General features: G+C 36.3%; 1 protein-coding gene across 2 annotated transcripts in view; it reads left to right on the top strand.

Annotated features, from left to right (window-relative positions):
- The first annotated feature begins 2,169 nt into the window (after nt 1–2,169).
- The window catches only part of KCNH6 (potassium voltage-gated channel subfamily H member 6), a 117,575-nt gene continuing 98,520 nt past the window's right edge, over nt 2,170–21,224 (top strand). Inside the window, exons 1-2 of one of the 2 annotated variants that reach the window (XM_026717282.2) lie at nt 2,170–2,692; nt 3,064–3,235. In XM_026717282.2, coding sequence (XP_026573067.1) covers nt 3,160–3,235 — 76 coding nt within the window. In that variant the 5' untranslated portion in view covers nt 2,170–2,692; nt 3,064–3,159. Of the gene's footprint in view, nt 2,693–2,712; nt 3,236–21,224 lie in introns of those variants that run through there. The other variant, XM_087915985.1, reaches the window with a different exon arrangement.

Here is a 21,224-nt window from a genome sequence, read left to right as displayed (position 1 = left end):
AGGCTTGATATTAGATGAAAATTGTCCAAAATAATGTAGTCTAGCAATGTGCATAAGAGTACCAATGTGCCCTGCCTTAATGTTCGCTTTTATCTATTTCATGTATTAATAATCATGTTTATAGTTATGTATATTATCAAATACATGCTTAACTAACTAACTAACTAAATAAACAAACAAACAAACAAATAAATAAATAATTGGTTTCTTAAGGAGTGGGTAAACCACAGCCTCTTTAAGAGGCAAAAAATACAAGAAGGAGGAGGAGGAGGAGAACAAGAACAAGAAGAACAAGAATAACAAATACAATAATAAGAATAAGAATAAGAAGAAGGAGAAGAAGAACTCACTTTCATGACACCCCCAAGACTATTTTAACAGATCAGGAGGGGCATGAGCAGAGGCGGTATTCAGCAGGCTCTGACCAGTTCTGGAGAACTGATAGTGGAAATTTTGAGTAGTTCAGAGAACCGGCAAATACCACCTCTGACTGGAGATTTTACGGTATCCTTCCCCTGCCACGCCCACCAAGCCACGCCCACAGAACCGGTAGTAAAAAAATTGAATCCCATCACTGAGCATAGATCTAAAGAGCAGGTCACAATCTTCAGGTTCAATAAATTCTTGAGAACCACTTTGGTGTATTAGTGAAGGCATCAGGCTAGAAACCAGGAGACTAAAGTTTCTCTCACCTTAATCACAAAGCCAGTCAGCTCTGAACTCTAGGACAGAGTCACTGACAAACCACTTCTGAAATCTTGCCAAGGCTTGCCAAAGCTGAGCCAAAGACAGGACAAGCAAAGAAAAAAAATAGAACAGTGTAATGCCTGAAAAACCACCCAGAACAAATATAAGAACAGACATAAAATGTCCTTTCTTCAATGTTGCATTTTGGTGAAGCTGAGAAGAAAAGAACCAGAGGGCAGTGAAAAGAAACAATGGATGGAAATAATCAAGGAAAGAAGCAATCTGGAATAAGGAGAAACTCCCTAATAGTGAGTACAGTCAACCAGGGGAACAGAAGTTGTAGAGGTGCTTCATCATTGGTATTTTTAAGAAGAAACTGGACAGTCACTTGTGTAAAATGGAATAGGGTCTCCTGCTTTAGCAGGGGGGGCTAGAAGACATTCAAGGTCCTTTTCAGTTTTATTCTGATTGAACAGCTGCTAAAATTCCTCTCTCTTAAAGATCATTTTGAAAGTTTCTACTGTCTCTTGGTATAAAGCTATTCCAATAGTCAGAGAGATCCCTGTAATTACAAGGATTAATTACATGGGAAGATATTAGTAGGCTCTGTCAATCTCAGATCTGAGGCAATAGACAACTCAATATTTCAATATTTTTCACCAGAAGGGATCTACAAAAGATTCTGAAGTACACTCTCCAAAGCATTTAAGCAATACTGCTCAAGACAATCACAATCCCAGGAAAAATATATATTTATACTCCACTCAATGCTCTCTTGTATGTGAAAAGAAAATGGTCCATAAAGTGGCTAGGTCTCAACCTTTTAGAAGTTATAAAAGGTGTTATCTCTGAAACTTAAGCCTAGAGTCAAAGAGGCAGCCAAGGTGATTGAATAAACAGGTATCTTTATTGGATTTTACTGTTACATTTCAAAGCTCCAGCCAAAAATCTAACATTTTGCCTTAGTTGAAGTTTCCAGATACTTTTAGGAGCTGCTGAAGCCACCTGCTTATGAACTGATTATAAATAACTGTGGCAATTTGGGCTTGGAATAGACCTGATGTCTTCCAAAAGTTTTGGACTCATAAACCCCACCCAGCATGTGAACAATTAGGAATTGTGAAGTTCTAATCCAATACATCTGGATGCCTGCATACCCATAGATATAATTCAAATTATTTTTCTTTTAATTTGTAATATCCTTTTTATAACTGACAAATCTCCACCACTATTAAGCTCATTACCAATGTTCAGTTTTGAAAGACAGGATATTGACCCACAATTATTGCAATTAATTTTAACCATATCCTTTTTAAAAATAATAATAATACTGCTTTATGATCCTCATGATCAACTGCATGGGAACCTGCTTCCTATTACAGTGGTTTTCCAATATATATACATACATACATACATACATACATACATACATACATACATAATCCCTAAGGCCAATGGCAGCATTATTACAATAGTCTGCAAAGCTTTGTAAACTTGCTTTCTTCCACTTAGTTTGTTCATCTATAAGATGGTGAGTTAACTGTGAAGAAGGGCTGATCAGCGCTCTATCTCTGGAGTGACTGGAATCTTTTGTTTGTTCCATCTTCTTTTCCAGTAGCAAACAAGTGGCTGTATGGCAAAATGCCAAGAAGCCCGGTTTGTAAGTATAGTCCAGAGTGAACCAATGTCTGCCAAGCCTTTTAAATGTGCTTTCTTGTTTCCCCTCTTTCACCGCCCCCTCCTCCCATTCATGCCTTTTCTCCTTCCGCCCCCGGATTAGCAGCTAGCAAACCCAGGTGGTATTCTGTCCAGGAAGGGCTTTTCAGCACCAAGCCTGGGAACAGCTCCTGCTTTCATCGACTCCAAACCTATTCTTGCTGCCCGAACATTAAAGGAACAGAAAGGAGGGGGCGACACCCCTCCAAAAAGGCGTGCGTCTCTCCTTACAATCTTTTCTTCAGCTCCTTCCGCGTTGCTTATAGACCAGAGAGACATCTCTCTTGCCGTGAGTTTTTTCAGTTCCACGTCTATTTAGGATCCCAAAAAGAGAGAAGGGAGGTGGCTGCTGGTTATTGTCAGATTAACAGCTGTTGCTGCTGACAAGTCTTTGAGGCAGCCACATATGGAATGGGATACTGATGACTAAGCATCAACATTAAAAAAAGAAAAAGGAAAAGGAAATTCCCCACCCCTTTTTCTCTGGTGTTTTTTTTTTTTCAACTCTCCCCTTCCTGCCCTTGGTGAAATTGTATTGGTCAGGAGCTAAAGAAAATTAAGGGTACAAGGGGGAGTCTTTGCTCTCTTCATAGCTACCAAGCAGGAGAGTTCGAGAGGCAAGGGCCTGTTAGCTAACTACCCCTTGATTTCTCAATGCAGAGCTCAAGCTTCTTCACCTTTCTACTCAAAACCAGAGCACCTTACTGAAGAAAGCAGCATTTCTCTTTCCCATTGGATGTCGAGAAAAAATTGAAAATGCCTGTCAGGAGGGGGCACGTGGCCCCTCAAAACACCTATTTGGATACAATCATCAGGAAATTTGAAGGACAAAGTAAGTAGAACATCTCTCTTGACTTTCATTCTCTGTGTTTGTTCTATTTGAAGGTCAGAGCTAGCACTGTAAATGCTCTATATTTTTTTTTGCCTGTCAGCACTGTTGTGAAGCTTGTGTCTGGACATGGAAAGCTTATTGATGGGATATATTAAGAGTGCTGCTCAATTACTTCTTGAAACTTTGTGAATGTCAGGGTAGTCTATTCCCTTCAGTATTATTAAAGTCATATCTATGTCCGCTAATTTTAAAACCGTGTGTATTGATATGTAAAAATATGAAATTAATCTTACTAATACAAGAGAACAATCACCGGATTTATCAATCTTTGACTTTATCAACAAAATATAACTTTCATTAAAACAGCACTTTTTCATATAACTTGTTCACTGGGAATTTATGAAATGAATGTTGAAAAATTCACCTGATAACATTCACAATTTATCTGTTCTATCTATCTGCATAGGAGGTATTATGTTTAACAGTTCAGCCCATATTTGTTTATTAAGTGGTAAGCATAACCAAAGTTATTTGGTTGTAGTAATTATGTTATAGTAATTATGTATAAGATTGTAGCATAAATATGTTAAAGCCTTACAACACCATAAAACATCAATTATGTGAGCATTCTGCTTACATCATGTGTTTCTGTGGCTAAAGGAAATCAGTTTGCCCAGTTCCATGCATTTTTACTAAAAATGAATTTTTGTGTGCACAAAACACACAAAACTTTAATATTATATTTTATTATGTTATAGATTATAGAATTAATAAGTATATAAATGCTGCTTTGCTAATAGTAACAAGATAACGTCTAGCAAGCAGCAAAAGTAGTCTAGTCTGTAAATGTTAGTACACATCACTCTTGTAGTATTGTCCAAAAGTGTACTTAGAAAATAAAATAATCCAAATTCTAAAAAAGTCTATATTGACATAACTGAATCTAAGAGAGGAGACAAACATACAGTCAATTTCTCAGTGAGCAGTGTCAGGCAAGCATTTCATTCTCAGCCTTGTAGCTTTAAAATGAGAACAGCGTAAAGTTAATTCACAGGGATGTTGCAAACTTAACAAACTGCAGAATTATTCTCTCAATTTTATATACATACTGTATTTAAATAATATTTCTTTTCATAGCATCTCCAATTTGCATAGAAATAATTTGTGCAGCCATTCTAGGACAAAATAGTTGGCTGTCTGATAAAAGGCAATAGTTGTTGTTGCTTTAGATGAACTTCCAGAGACACTAATAGCAATCTTACTGATCGAATAAGTAGCTTCAGCACAAATTAGATCAATTGTGCATTTCTTTTCATTATGTCTGGAGCATTACCCATGGACCAGTTAATTGGACTGAAAAAGCCAAAAGGGATGGACCTGATTAATGCCTAGATGGGACATTAGCAGGAAACCCCTGGCAGTGTACTGCTGCCAAAGGAAACATGTAATTACCAGGAATCAAATACAAGAGAATCATTACTTTGTGTGACCATATTTATAATATATTTTAACTTAAATAGCTTGTTCCATTTCTCCACTCAAAAAGTATGAATAAAAAAGCTAAGCATATTTCAAATCAGTGTGGCTTGCTCTGGGACATTATGCAATCTACCTTATACTTGTTTTAGAATAGTTTTTAAACAAGTTGTCATTTTCACTATACAGAAATATTCCTTTGATGTGTACTTATGTAAACCTTAACAGAGGAAGCATACTTGTAAATTTAAACAAAAAAGCCAGATTCCTTCTTTTAATTTTCATCCTTTATTTAAAGGAACTCACGACAGTATTCTTTAATCCATTATGTAAAAGTAATTGACTTCTGTTGACTAATATTGATGTGTATTTCAACAAATATCTGTACTTTCATCAATTTGCTGAATTTAGAACAATATCCTACATTAAAAATTTTTTTTATTTCATCTGGAAATTTGTATCCATTTAATTTTTTTTACCAGCATCCCTTTTAATTGAGTAGACTCAATTATTTTATGTCACATCTGACATAAACTGCATCAAGGAAATATCTTTTCATTGGGACAGCATTCAAGTTGGCAATTTATTTTACTTTACTTAGTATTAGAAGTACCTGTAACAACAAAAAAGTCTGTAATAGAATAGAGAAGAAAACAAATGTTTCCTAATAAAGCTTAAGCAAGCCTTCTTCAAGAGAAAATTTAACACGCAAAATCTTGCAAGGTAAAATGAGGATTTCTTCCCAATCCATACTCACTTAACCCTGAGTATCTCCAACTCAGACTTGGGTGATTTAAAAGCAAACATAGGCAGGTCTGAAGCGGCATAATGCTTTAAAGAAAAATGTTAAAGCACCCCAAGATGTTTCTAATAATCAGTCTCAGTAATCTAAAGTGTGTGCCTTGTATTAATTGAATTTTTCAAACAGCTTTCAGGGACATCCCTGCAGACAATGTTCTCAATCATCAAAATCAGGGGTTGTTCTCTTTGTCCCAGGTGGAATCACACCTGGAAATAAGGTCTTAAATGGAGAAATGTTTTATGCGACTAGGAATTCCATAATTCTGAATGACAAGCAGTGAATGGCTTCTTTGAGGAAGCATTATTTTAACCCAGTCTGAAGGATATTGAATAATCTCTGCTTAATGAAACTATGGGAATTCCTGGATATAATGGATTGTGGGGTTTTGACCAAGGGATGATTCACACACTATTAGAAACTATTAGATTAATTACTTCAGCAAGTTTGATCCTTTGAATCTCTTTAAAAAGTTCTTTCAGGTCCCCGCAGAAGTCAAGCAGCTTTACATGGGAAAACCATTTCTGTGGATAGATGATGAGGGACTGAAAAATGCAAGATATGAGTGGTCTAATATCACTTTAGATCTACCAAATCAAAGGGATACTTTGGAAATCAGGAGTGGTTTTGATTTGATGAATATAAAGCTTCTGTAGAGGATTAAGGAATGCATTAAGAAGGCCTTAAGGAGGTATATAAGGGGATGAAAAAAATGGCATTGGAAAAGTAGAGGGAAAAACAGAAAGAAAGAAAGTTTGGGCCATCCTCAATATAATTATTCTGGCCTCTTTTAAACTGAAAGCATGCTATAGAAATCTGTATTGCTTGAATAAATGTATAGGCACCAAGCACTTTGTAGTGGCAGAATCTTTATATAACTTGCCATTCCTGCTATCAACCTCTCCATAGAAAGCCATCCACTTTCCTATTCATCCATTCTGCTTTAAGCTCCAATTCACTGAAATATTGGAAAGCAATCTAATCCTCTCCTGGTACCTTTGCCAAGATAATGTGGAGTTAGCCTAGCTGGTTTCTCTACAGCCACATAATGACAGAGGAATAACACATTGCGATTGCTCTGGGAAAAGGTAATGACATTCAAAATAGTGTGTTCAGAGTGTGCAGCTGCCTCTATGAGAACAGCAGGAATGTTCCTGCAGACCTCAGAATTTCTGGATGCTGTGCTGGACCAATACAGTGACACTTTTAGCACCTCTTCTTCAACATTTTCACCCAGTTATTTTTAAAGTAGGCTTATTGAATAAGCAACTCTAATGCAAAAAACCACATTTTTTATTAAGTCCTATCAATCATGCATAAATCCTCTCTGTGGAGATTAAGAATCCATTCAGCACAGGAAGTACAGCTAGAATTAATGGGAATTCAAATATTTTAATCTTTTATTAACAGAATCTTTCTCCCCTCTCTTATTTAATCCAGTGTTTTCAAGTATCTAATGATCTAGGTTAAGGCACCAGGCTAGAAATCTAGGAGTGCTAGACTGGGAGTTCTAGTTTCACCTTAGCATGAAAGCAGCTGGGTGACTTTAGGCAAGTCACGCTCATAAAGATGGGATAAAAAAATCTAAATAAATAAAAATGATGAGCTGTTTTGGGTTTTTTTTTTAAATGGTTTCTTACATGCTTTTATTCTTGTTGCTCTGAGCCACCCATAAGTATATAAAAAGGATGGGCGATCATATCAGTGTTAAATTAAATTAACTAATATGATATAAAAAACACAGCATGTAGATTTCAGAAATGATAGGATAGGATAGGATAGGATAGGATAGGATAGGATAGGATAGGAGCTGGAAGGGATCTTGGAGGTCTTTTAGTCCAATCCCCTGCTCAAGCAGGAGAACCTATACCATCTCAGACAAGTGACTGTCAAGCCTCTTCTTAAAATCAATGTAAACTTTGCAAAGACAATCAAGAATTTCTAAGAATTCATTTAAAAGCATATTAGATGTGCTGCAAAATTGATCAATGTCCATATCAAAATATTGGTACTATTTCATCATTTTAAAAAGTAACATCGAATTGTGCTCTACCACCAATGGCTTCGTGGACATATTTTTTGCAATTTTCTTGGCAACAATATAGAATTATAAATTATAAAAATTATTCAGTATAAAATTATTTGTTTCAATCTTCTTAAGGGAAGCTTTTTTAAAATTTCCTGCTCTATCTTACAGCTCTGGTACTCTCCCCCAGTCTCCTATTCAAAAATTAACTCTTGCTTTGAACTGATCCTTGAATGTGGAAGACTTTCCTTTTTGTGCCAAAAATTCATCTATGCATTGAATCCTGCTTCTGAATATACTTGGTGACAATCAGGGGAAGAAGAAAGCTGCTCCTGCTGCAAATGTACTTGAAATGCATGAATTTCTGCCACCCCAGTCCTTGTGAATACTATCCCCAGGTCTTTCCAAAGTGGAAAAAGCATTTTCAATCTGAAAATTGTATCAAACTGATGAAAATACTTTAATTCTAAGTATATTTAACAATAATTACTTCTTTAACAATAATTACTTATAGTAGGCCTTGCTTTTTTGATTAAATGTTTTTGGAGAAATCAAGCTATAAACTAACTAAATCTTGATAATGTGCCTAGTCCAAATTAGTTCCTTTCAGCCACAATCTGTTCTGATCATATCTGAAAAAATGTATTTCCCTTGGGAAAACTGCAAGAATCACAATCACAGGCTTTCCAAAATAGAGAGATTTGAAAGCCTTATATATTCTGGGAACTGTCTACTTCTTAACTTAGAGAACATCAGAGCTAAGTTATGGAATTCTTTTCAGTGCCAGTGCTCGACTCTGGAATGTGTGAAGTGATCATAAAGAAGAGAATGACTCACAGCACAACTGGGACAGGCTATAGTGCCTTTCCCGCAGCACTGTGTTATCACAACCAGAATTCACACATGTGGGGGAAAGGTTTCAAAGCAGAACCCATAAAATATTAGATGCCTGATTCAGAGTGAAGAAAGAATGAGAAAGAAAAAAAGAAAGGGAAAGGAAAGGAAAGGAAAGGAAAGGAAGGAAGGAAGGAAGGAAGGAAGGAAGGAAGGAAGAAGAGAAAGAAAGAAAGAAAGAAAGAAAGAAAGAAAGAAAGAAAGAAAGAAAGAAAGAAAGAAAGAAAGAAAGGAGGAATGGAGGGAAGGAAGGAAGGAAAATTATATTTTGCACAGTTTTAAAAAATACAACATTGACTCAAAATATTCTTTTCAGTACTTTGCTAGTATTACTTTAGGAAAAGTAATTACTCCTACTCAGACTTGGATAGGAATGAAAACAAAATATAATGAAAACTGGAAAAATTGCACTACAGATGGATGCAGTAATCTGAAATTAATTAAGGACTGTGCTAATAGCTACCTGTGCTGTATCTTTCTATGGCTATAAAAAACAAATGCTAATATAAAAGAGATACTAAAGCTGAATAACATACTTTCACTCAGTTGATCTCAATAGGAGATTTTCAGACATATCATTTAATAATAGCAATAGCACTTAGACTTAAATACTTATAGTACTTTCTAAGTTGTTTTACAGAGTCAGCATATTGCCCCCAACAATCTGAGTCCTCATTTTACTGACTTCAGAAGGATGGAAGGCTGAATCAACCTTGAGTTGGTCAGGATCAAACTCCTGGCAAAAGGCAGAGTCAGCCTGCAAAATTGCATGTTAACTACTGCACCACCACAGCTCTTCATAATCATTTATATATTATGCCAAGGTTTATAGTATATCCTTCCTCCAAGGAACTCAAGGTGCTTACTTTCTTCCTCCCATAGCAATAGCACTTATATATCACTTCACTGTGCTCAACAACCTTCTCTAAGCAGTTTAGGGACACCATCTTGCCCCCAACAATCTGGATCCTCATTTCACCTCAGAAGGGTGGAAGGTTGAGTCAACCTTATGCTGGTGAAAATCAAATTCTTGGAGTGAGCAATGAGTTAGCCTTCCTCCATACAGATAGTCCTTAATTTACAGACCATCATAAAATATTTACAATCCAATTCCAAATTTATGACAGTTGTCCTAATGATAATTTAACCACATTTCAGGCAGTTGATATCCAGCCCACATTTACAAACATGTTTACAATATTTGATATCCAGCCCACAGTCATACAAACATGTTTACAATATTTTTGCCAAAACAGACATTTACTACCAGTTTCAGTAAAACCAGCCCTTAGCAAACAATTGATTTGCTTAACAATTGTAGCATTTGCTTAACATCCACTAAACCAAGGGTCATAAAATCAGGTTGGTCATGTGATGAGCTAAAAAATGGTGGGATAGACAGCATCGCCATCAGATGGATTTGTAACTGGCTGACAAACTGCATTCAATATGTAGTCCTTAATGCAGGGCTGTCAAACTCCCAGCCCGTAGCGAAGGAGAAACTCCCACACGCAGTTTAGCGAAGGAGAAAAAAAGTTCAGATACATCACATGATGCCACCATGACAATTTGAGTTTGACACCCCTGCTTTAATGGAACTGCATCTACATGGAGGGAAGTAAGCAGTGGGGTACTCCAAGTTCCATATTAGGCCCAGTATTTTTCAACATCTTCATAAACGAGGGAATGGAAAGGGACCTCATCATATTTGCAGATGACACTAAACTGGCAGGAATAGTCCACACCAGTTTTATAAATGTCAGGACTACAACCATAATAGGTATGTTGCATTATGGTTGTAAGTTGATGGCTGTCTCTAATTTCATCCTGCATTTATAATAACCTTGTTGTCAGAACAATCTTATCACATAGACTGTGATTGGGAAATAATGCTGACTGTCCCACAAGGTTATCAAGTCTATTCCATGCCAAAGGGAGAGGGGGAAGGAGCCTGTCGGATAGTTAAGAATGGACCTAATTAGGTTAAAGTAGAACTACTCGTCTCCTAGGGCAAGGGCATTTTTTCCTGATACTAAATAATTAAATTCATAAATTTACACCTACTGCATATAAATTTGGGAAAGTCAGAGATGATTCTTGATTGCTGACCTCTATTTTTTCTTCTTGTTTTTTTCTTTTTCATGCATGATACTAAGTTTATTCAATACAAGGAAGAGAGAGACAGAGGGAATTACCAGATTAGATACTGCATATTGATAAAAACACTATTTCTGCTGAATACATTTTGCAAGTTCCAATGTGATTTCAAATGAGACTAATTCAATCATCCCCTTCTAAGATTATTAGGTGTTATCCATTACAACCATTGACAACACTTGAAAAATGATGAACTTCTGTTTAATTTAAAATCAAGGGAATTAACATTAATATTTTATAATTCTTATATCAAGCATGACTCACAAAAGTCTTTAAAACTTAGAGAAAAAGATTTGAGATATGAATATAGTAAATGTAATTGCAAGTTTCTATGGCATCTAAATCAATGTCATACAAACCAAATCAACTATGCATCAGAACAAAGTTTTCTGGTTGCCTTCACCTATATCAGAAATATTGATATTTAAAATATTTCTCTCATTAACATCATATGTGCAATCATCTCTTTCTATGCTTTTTATGTGTAAAAATCCCTAGGTTTCTCTCTGTTCTTCTTGATGCTGTAAGTTTTAGTTATTGTTCATACAGAATTCATTTTAAAATGCTGTATCTCCAAACCTAGTCAAACATGCTAATTAATTAAACTAAACTGGGCATTATGATTTGGCTCATAAATATGAAGTCTTTAATATTAAGACTACATTTAATTATAACATATCAGATAATCCCAAAATAGAGCATTTTCACAATACAGTATTTTAACAGTTTATGTAACAATCAATTATATCATATCATAAACATCAAGCAGTACCTCGTGTTAATAATTTTACACATCAATGTTATTGTACAAACATTGTGGCAAAGTTACTAACATTTACTAACAGTAAGTTTTAATAAATGTATATTCAACAGCTCTTACAAACAACACTTGTTTCAACCATTAGTCCATAACAGGAACCTTATTTCTCAATTTATATTCAGTGAAATCAGTATGGGTTGAAGAAATCAAATTATTGAAATCCCCAAAATATTAGGATTTCAAAGCTCCATTACATAACAATATGTGATAATTAACAATAGAGACTCCAGGAAGCTGATCTTTTTTAAACTTATCTTAGTACCACCAAATGGGATAGAATTTCTCACAAGTTGATTTGTGAATCTGATGAGAGGATAAGATTTAATTAGTAATAAGAGTACTACTTAGTCTCTCTGTTCATAATCATTCTCATCCAAGCCACAAAAAGTACACCAAAGTACCAAAAAATTAAAAATCTCAAAGATTGTAAAGAATAAGGAACATATCTTTAATAGAGACAGTTCTGTTGCCATGAAATAAGGGGCAAAATATTAAGTCCAGATATGCTTCCACACAATACTTGGAAGCAGCTTAGACAGATACTTTCTTAATTCACTGAACTATTAGAATGAGGAGGAAGTACAACACAATCAGATTTAATAAGATTTTAGTATTACAGCCTCAATTTAGACTTTCACTTTTCACAAAGTAAATAGAAAGGGAGGAAGACAAGAAAGATAATTGCTGAAAATAGGTCTTTGAAGAAGTCGCTTAGTCAATCCTAACACAATGAAGACTGCCATGCAACTGTTTATGATAATATAATAGTTATATATCATGATAATTTGATAATTTTCTTACTTAAATCAAGTAGTCTTTTTCCAAGAGGAGCTAGCATTTGGAAAGGCCTATCATCCATAACTGATTTGCTTTTCACAAAATTGGCATATCCCATCTATGAATTTCATATAAACATTTTGTTTATAGAAACCTGCTATAAATCTTTTTTTATTAAAATATTTATCTACAATTTGGGCATAAACCTGGATGTCTAAAAGTCAAGTCTATGATAGTAGGATTGCTTTTTTAAAACAATAAAGTAACTTGTTATATTCAGAATACCTCATCACAAACAAACATTCTGCTGATTTTCAGCATATTTCCTATGCATCACACTGCTTCAATTCTTTGCCATTTATGCAGGGTTTTAAAAGACAAATTTCATCATGCTAAGACTCCTTTAACATTTTGCATGTACAATTTGCATGCAACCCTCACTACTATGCCTTTTTCTGGCCCATTTTGTTATTGCAGATTTTTAATCAGCAAAGGGCAAACACTAGTGGCTTGAAAAAGCCTTTGGGTGGCAGAATGTCTGAAGTTGATTTAAACCAGAATATGACCACATTCAATTTGAAAAAAGTAAATGTAGCCTCTTTTCCCTTGCTGGAAAATGACACTTTTAAAAAAAACACATTTCAATTCAACTAGAAAACCAGTCCTTTTGGACCTGTTCACAGAGAGAATGCAGAGTCAGATACTGCAAAATAAAATGAAGTCCCTCAGTTAGTCAATACCATACCCGAGCAGCTTGAAGCTCTTTTCTGCTATTTTAAGAGACACAGAGTAATTTGTTTCTATTCATCCTCTTTATTTTGCTCATAATTGCATAGGTCTCTATCATGCACCCATCAAAGTTTTGCTTAATACCTTGTTCATGGAACATGCCGTAGATTTCTTCGTGTTTAACATTAATCATGAGTGTTCTTGATAAAACCAATAAACACTGCATTTGAGCAGCCACAGTGGTCATCTTCTATTATTGATGTTCTTGTCTTTTAAGTAGAGTCCACACCGATCTTAATGCTATCTTGATTAGTTCAGTGAAAGAAAGAAGCAGACATTTTAGAACTACAAATCCTAACCAGAAAAGCAAAAGTGTCCTCAAAGGTATCCTAGAAATCTGGCAGCAGATGAGAGTCATGACTACAATATAAAAGTTGAAGGATATCATTTCTTCAGCAGATCCAATTCAAAATGGTAGTAAAGTGACACAGTACAGAAAGAAGCTGTAGCTTTGGAGGCTACATTTTGAATATGGAAGTTCCTATATCATCTGGATGAGATATAAAGGAGTTAGAAGCAAAAACAAGACACTATTATGGAATCTGATTATAGACTACCTACTCTGGTGAAGGATGTTGATAATATATGGAAGAGTATCACTCATTTCTGATCTCTTTTGCTGACAATGTCATTTTTCAAATGATGGAAAAGAATCGATGGGGTCAGCTCTTCTGGTCTTAGGGCTGACAAATAAAGCAGAATTGGCTGAGGAACTCAAAGTGTGAAACATCTTAGACGAAACAGATTATGTTATGCCGGAGTTCAAAATAACAAGGACAGAAAAAGATTTCCAAAAGACAGATTTTAGTAAAATGGGGAAAAAAACATAGGTTGCCTACGCTGGCTTGACATTTTAAAGAATAAACAAGCCAAAGAGGGATGAAAGACTCTGAAAAGTGTAATACTAGATGCAAGAGATACAAGAGATCTTTGTGAAGAAAGAGAAAGAGAGATAAAAGTCCTATCGATAAAAAGAAAGCACACTGACAGTTGAAAATTAAAAAGAGATGTAGAAGAAATGGAAGCAAAGGCTGATAACTAAGGACAATTATAAACTGTAGGGAAGGAATGAGAAAGGCTGAAGCTCAGACTTTTGTATCTGATAGGAAAGCAAAATCTAATAAGGAATTGTCCAAAATAAAGGAAAAATCAAGGAAGTTGTTAATTTATTGAGATAGGAAGATACGGAAGTAATAATGAGGAGCTATGGGAAAATGGAACTGTTTAATACCTTCTTTGTATCTATCTACTTTCAGAAGGGAGAGCCAATCTGTCAAAAAAGTGTTAAAGGATTAGTTTGGGAAACCGCAAGACAACACAATAAATGTAATGTAACATAATATATAATATACCAAGTTTCAGGAAGTTGTTTGACATAGCCTTTCATTAAACCAAGTTGTTAGAACCACTGTGAGCAAGGTATCATAAAAACACTTCTAAATAAATCAATAAATTATTTTGTGAATACAATGGCTAAAAGTACGTCACATCTATCATAGTCTGGAGCAGGGGTGGGGCAATATGGCCCCTTTATGATCTGTGTATGTGTACAACTCCCAGAATTCCTGAGCCAGCATAATATGCAATTCTATGCATCTGCAACTAGTTGAACAACCACATGCAAGGTCCTTGTAAATAGTACTATCCTGCTATTGGCAGGGGAAGCATCAAGTAGAATCCTGCAATAGCATTAAAAATAAGAAAAGTCATTACAATGACCTGAGCTGTTATGTCTGGAACAGTTTTCCTAGAAGTGGATGTTGACTGCCCTTTGTGGAAATTTTAATGTTATCAAATTATCTTTTGAAAAAAGGTTGGTGGCTTCCTATTTTGAACAGGGGGTTGGATGACTTAGATTCTCCCCAAAGCCTATATTCTAGAACAAGATTGCTCTTCTGGAAATCCTAACCTTATCACCACAAAATATTGAATAATTGAAGTAAAATTAACATATAAGGGTAGCATTTACTGGGCCTAAAAGTATCCATTTTTATAGGGGCATCCACCAGACCATTTCAAAAGTCCATGCACTTTATTTCTTATCACACTCCTCCCACAACAAAGTCTAACTATTTCCACCTTGAACATGTGGGTTCCATTCAATTACCATACTTCCAGATGGAGATATGCCTATCCCTCAAGAATATATGACTCTGTTTAATACCAGCTAAGATAATACCCATTGCTATATCTTGCAAATGTAAATCTGGGGGTTATGTGTTGTTTAAGATGTAAATATGTTATTTTAATTTGGATTGATCCAGTTCTAGTACTCTAATAGAGAAGCAAAAAGAAATATAGGTAGTCCTTGACTTACAACCACCATTGAGCCAAATTTTTCTGTTGCTACGTAAGACATTTGTTAAGTGAATTTTGCTTTATTTTACAACCTTTCTTGCCACAGTTGTCAAGTGAATCATTGCAGTTGTTAAATTGTTATAATGATGAGGCAGTCGAGTTGTTTGATCATGAACAACTTAATTATGATGATGCTCTTTATTGGAGTATAGTCTTGCATTTATACACATTTTTAGTTGTTCCACCCAAACCGGCGTAGAACAGAGCTATTTAAGAGGAAGAGCTATCATCAAGAATCAAATCGGCATTAAGAAGAGAAAGGATATCACGGCCCCAAATATTAGTATGAATATCTAGAATGTATGGTTGTAGGAAAAAGGACTTACCAGCAGATGTTTTAACATTAATTTCTTGAACACTCTGCCAAGCAACTGTAGAACCTCCTATTCCCCACAATGAAGAAACTGTCATTTTTGGCCACTGTACTGGCCACTGTAAAAAGGAGGTGACAGTAATATCAGCTCCAGTATCCAATAACCCTTGAAATGGTTGTTTATTAAGGAAGAGCATTAACAAAGGATGAGAGGAGTTCAGCTGATGAAGTAAGTCTACAGATAAAGAAGTTGATCCAAATCCCCACAATTTCCTATACCAGGAGATGGAATTTCATATGGAAGAAGAAGCAATTGAGCAACAGAAGAATTACAAGGAAGAACTTGAGGAAGATTCACCCAAATCTGAATCATGAGGATACCAGTGTAATCTGAATCTATTACCCCAAGCACAACAAAATAGCCCTTTTTGTGTGCAGAAGAACGAGGCAAAATTAAGCCAACTAATCCCGAAGGAAGAGGACCTTTAAATTGAGATGGAACTATTTTAACTTCCATGGGAAATTTAAACTCAATTTCCTCTTGAGTGATTAAATTGATCCCAGCGCTACCGGCTGTGGCTGGGGAGGAGTGAGAGAGACTGCTGGAGGAGTCAGAGTGATGGGAAAGGCACGCTTTGGATTCTGGATGGGTGCCACACCCATTAGCAAGTTTCCCGACCGAAACTGACATTGATTGGCCCAATGAAATCCCCTTTTGCAAATAGGGCACTTCTTAGAAGGATGATTCTGAGGCATAGAAGGTGTAGAACGACAGTCCTTCTGAAAGTGGCCAGGCTTCTTACACTTAAAACAGTTACCAATTGGTTGCTGTCCTTTCTGAATAGCAGCTGCTAACATATGCATTTTATAAGTTTGTGATCCAATATCCTGGCAGACTTGCAGCATATCTGCCAGAGTGTAATGAGCAGTAGCCTTTAATGGCTGTAAAGCTCTTTTATAATCTGCATTAGCATTTTCAATAGCTAACTGGCAAAGAAGTTCACCAGCAGCTTCCTGATGATCAAACTGCTGTCTAATTGCTTTGGACAGATGCTCAACAAAGTCAGCATAAAGCTCACTGGCATTCTGTCGAATGTTTGAAAAATTTGCTCTAGGTTCTCCAGCTTGGGGTACCGTAAGAAAAGCACAAAAGGCACATTCAGAAACAATAGTTAACGTAGCTGGAGGAAGAACAACTTGAGTAGGAATTGTACCAAACGGTCCAGAACCAAATAGCTGCTCAACTGTATATGCTCCTTCCCCTCCTAAAGCAGCAGCTTGAGAATGTCTCATATATTCAGTCTCCCAAACCACATATTGCATGGATGTTAAAATCATGCAAAATATTTGCTTCCAATCTTCAGGGATCATTGTATAACCATTTTTTATTCCTTCTACAAGTCCTCTTGTAAAATTACCACTAATCCCTAGTCTGTAACTGCCTTTTTAAAAACTTTCTTAAGATCTGATAAGGCAGACTCTCCCATTCTGCTACTTGCAGTCCAAGCTGTGGCCCCTGACCAGGACGATATTGCACTGGACAAACAGACAATAATTCTGCAAGTTCTGTTCCTGAGACAGAGGCATCCCTTTTACAAGTCTCTACCATTTTCTGAAAAGAAGACTGAACAATAGAGTCAGGAGGCTTTTGCCCTATATCTGCAGGAGCTGAGGGAATTGAAGACATATATTCAGGTGAAGAAGGGAGACAAATGACAGCATTAGTATAACGTGAAGGTGGAGGTGTTAAAAGAGAAAGTTCATTGTCACCAAATTTTTCAATTGCATGCCTACATAAATGCCATGCATGCAAAACTTCTATTTTTGCTCGAGGTTCAATATGCAATGTTTTCCCAATACGTTCCCAATCAGTTAATTTTAAAGACCCCTTTTCTGGGTACCATAGGCACTGAGCTGCAATCTCCTAGACCAGCCTTAAGAGATTTCTCTGTGGCACCTTAGTATTATTTTTCTTCAACAAATAGCCTAATTCATCTACATGCTTCCTTTGTTCCTCAGAAAGTGAAGACCCCATACTTACAGAAACCAAAAGGTTGAAGAAACCACAAAGGGTTGAAGGCGCACCAAATCCTTGCCGGACGAAGTAAGAGGGTCCCTGTTCATACGCCACTTGTTGTAATGACGAGGCAGTCTAATTGTTTGATCATGAACAACTGAATTATGATGATGCTCTTTATTGGAGTATAGTCTTGCATTTATATACATTTTTAGTTATCCTCCATCATTGGTTAACTTTGGTTACTGCTTAACTTTGGTTACTGTTTAGTACAGTAATCCATACAATTAATTATCTCTAGTTAAAGTCTAACATATGTTTACTTCCCCTCTCTAATCCTCCTTTATCCATAGATTAGTGACTTTGTTTGCCTGAGTTGTATTTGCTTGGAAACATTCTTTATCTGAGGTTTGCCATCCGAGATTGGAACATTACTGCAATTAGAACTCTACACATCCTCGTTTTTTATTTTAAATGGAGGATTCAAAGATTTATAAATGTATGTTTGAGGGAAGTTTCTTTTAAGAACTAATAAAAATGCGCTGAACATACAGATAGTCCTTGACTTAACAACCACAAATGAGCCTGGAATTTTGGTTATAAGTAGTTGCAGTCATAAGTTGGATTACCATGTGACCTGACTCAATTTTATGACTATTTTATGATAGTTATTAAGTAAGTCACTACAAGAATCACATAATCATAAATCTACCCATCCATAAATCAAATAAGTGGGTTTTTTTGTCAAAAGATGGCAAATAAGTTATAAATCACAAACAGGTGACCACAGTGAAACCAGTCATAAATGCAGGCTAGTTGCCCAAGTGCCTGAAAGGTGGCCGTGTGACTGCAGGAATAGCACAGCAATCATAACTTTCAGGATAGGTCATTAGTAACTTTTTTTTTCTATCATAACTTCAAACAGTCATTAAGCAACCAATCTTAAGTCAAGGATCACCTGTACATCAGAGACAGACATATTGTTTTTAGTTCTTCATCACTGAGGGCAATTCTGCATCACAGACTAAGCTGCTTGTTTCCTATGATGCTCCCAGCTGTTTCTTTAAACCAACTTCAGAAATTCTGGATTGCAGGGGATTAGCAATGGGGTTTGCTAAGTCTGGACTGTGTATCCACTGCAAAATCCAGGTGATGGTTCCTCTGCTGCCTGCCCTTCCCACCATGAAGGAAAGGCGAGCCTTGGTGTACACTGGGCCTCGTTGCTTTTCCTTTTAGGGAATTCTCCTTATTAATCCTTGCACTTTTCCTCTGCTTTCGCAGATGTTTATACATAAAGATGCCTTCCCATCCCTTTCCAAATTATCTCATTTGACTCTCAGCCTGACTTTTTCTTTCTCCCTTTATAATGCCATTCCTACAGTAATTAAAGCAACAGGGACAAGTTGTTCTTTCATTATAAAATCATCCTTACGTAAATGGAAAGTTTGTAGCATCGTCAGCTTCATAGGAACAAAAAAGTAATGTTCCTATTTGCAACATAAATACACATATTATAAAACTAAGGGAAGAGGAACTTTATAGTCCTCCATTTATGACCACAATTGAGCCCAATGTTTCTGTTGCTAAGAGAGACAGCTTTTAAATGACTTTTGCCCATTTTACAACATTTCTTGCCTCAGTTGTTAAGTGAATCACTGGAATTGTTCAGTTAGAAAGGGGCTGCAAAGTGAATCTGGCTTCATCACTGACTTTGCTTGTCAGAAGGTTGCAAAAGATAATCACAGGATCTTGAGACACTGCAACCATCATAAATATGAATCAATTGCCAAGCGTCTGAATTTTGGAGATGCTGCAACTGTCATAAGTATGAAAAATGGTCTTGCCATCTTTTCAGTGCTGTAGTAACCTTGAAAGTTCACTAAACGAAAAGTTGTAAGTCAAGGACCACCTGTACTGAATGTGGGAGGCAGGAAAGCAAGGGGAGTATACTACTTCATCCACCCTGGTCAGAAAACGAATGCATGTCCTGTTGGAGGTGTAAGAATTTGGAAGGAGAATGAGTCTCTCTAGCAGTGAGAATAGCACAGTGCATTATTAATTAATATTAAAAGTGCAGAGAACGTAGTAGAGAACATAGGTCAAAATGGCTGCACAGAGCATCACCAGTGCCTGGGAGGGAAGGGTGAAGCAGCCAGTCACAACTGAGGTTGTCAAACCACTGGAGACCATCTGAAAGGCTTAAGATGGCTCAAGTTAGAACACAGCTGTTTTAAATCAAGCTTAGAAAACAGAGGGGTGGAGTGCATGGGATGGGAGTGCAAGCAGTGGGGATCCATACTAGCAACTGAGCAACCAGAAAGTGCCAATCTACCACCTGTGTGTTTCTTTTTCCTTGTCTCATCCGAACATGATAATCATACAGTACTTAGTTAGGCATGGCTAGATGTTTGAGGGTTTCTGGTGCAACTCTCTACAATATCTGTGATTAGGGATTTCAAAGAAACATGGTCCTGTTGGGAGCAAATCTACTTCTTGCAGCAACAGTGTTATTGGTCTTCTTTAAAAAAAAATAACTTCTTTCAAATAACAAAGAACAAATGTGATGAGGACAGAACATGTGAACCACTCCACTCATTTGCTAGATGCAATCTAGCTCTCAGCACAGAGACCAATTCTAAATTCTCATTCTCTGTATTTGTACATAATTGGCTGTGACTATAATGTTAGTAAGTCAAGAGGAGGAACAGAGGAACTTCCTTAGCAATCTGATGTAAATGGAGGAGTGAGTTATATTTATTTATGTGTATCTCGCCTTTATTATTTCTACAAATAACTCAAGGTTGTGAACATATCCAGTACAATTTTGTCCTCCTATTTTCCCCACAACAACAACTCTGTTATTATGGTTTGGGCTAAGAGCAAGTGACTGGCCCAAAGTCACTGAACTGGCTTTCATGAGTAAGGCAGAACTTGAATTCACAGTCTTCCACTTTCTAGTCTGGGGTTTTAATCATTAGATCAAACTGGCTAAAATATCAAGCATATTACAATGAAACAAACTCCAATGTATTCAGAAGTGAAGAGGGAACAGAAATTATTTTTTTTTTTATGGTCAGAGGACTAGGCATAGAAGTAAACCACCACATGTATCAATCAGGAAGATAAGTAAAAAAGCATTAAAAATAAATAAATACAAATCTGCTTTGGGAAAACAAATTAACAAGACTGCTGTACAATTAATAGTCCCTCAGTAATAGAGATTGCTAGTAATTTGGCTATCTTTTTGGTTATATTTATTGAGCTGTCTGCTAAATGGAAGCAAGTGTTCTCCTCAGCTGATCTTGCATGACCATGAGCCAGAAAAGTATTATTAATCCAATGGCCTTGTCCTATAAAAACAGCATTACTAAAAGACATGTAAAACAATTTATGTGTCCTCCAGAGGCGTGGGCAAAGACATTCTTGAACTGGAACATCATGAAATCTTCTGGCCTTATATCAGGCCAAGGTAAAAACTGCCCTGCGAGATGAACAAAGGGTGTTTGCTAAGCAGAGTACATGAGAAGATAATATCCCAAAGACAGCATACCAAGGTGTAGCAT

This window comes from Pseudonaja textilis, chromosome Z (assembly GCF_049901715.1).
Source record: "Pseudonaja textilis isolate UNSWEBS1 chromosome Z, rPseTex1.2, whole genome shotgun sequence".
NCBI lineage: Eukaryota > Metazoa > Chordata > Lepidosauria > Squamata > Elapidae > Pseudonaja > Pseudonaja textilis.
Note: the sequence above shows the minus strand (reverse complement) of the source record. Positions and strands in the feature narration are given on the sequence as shown.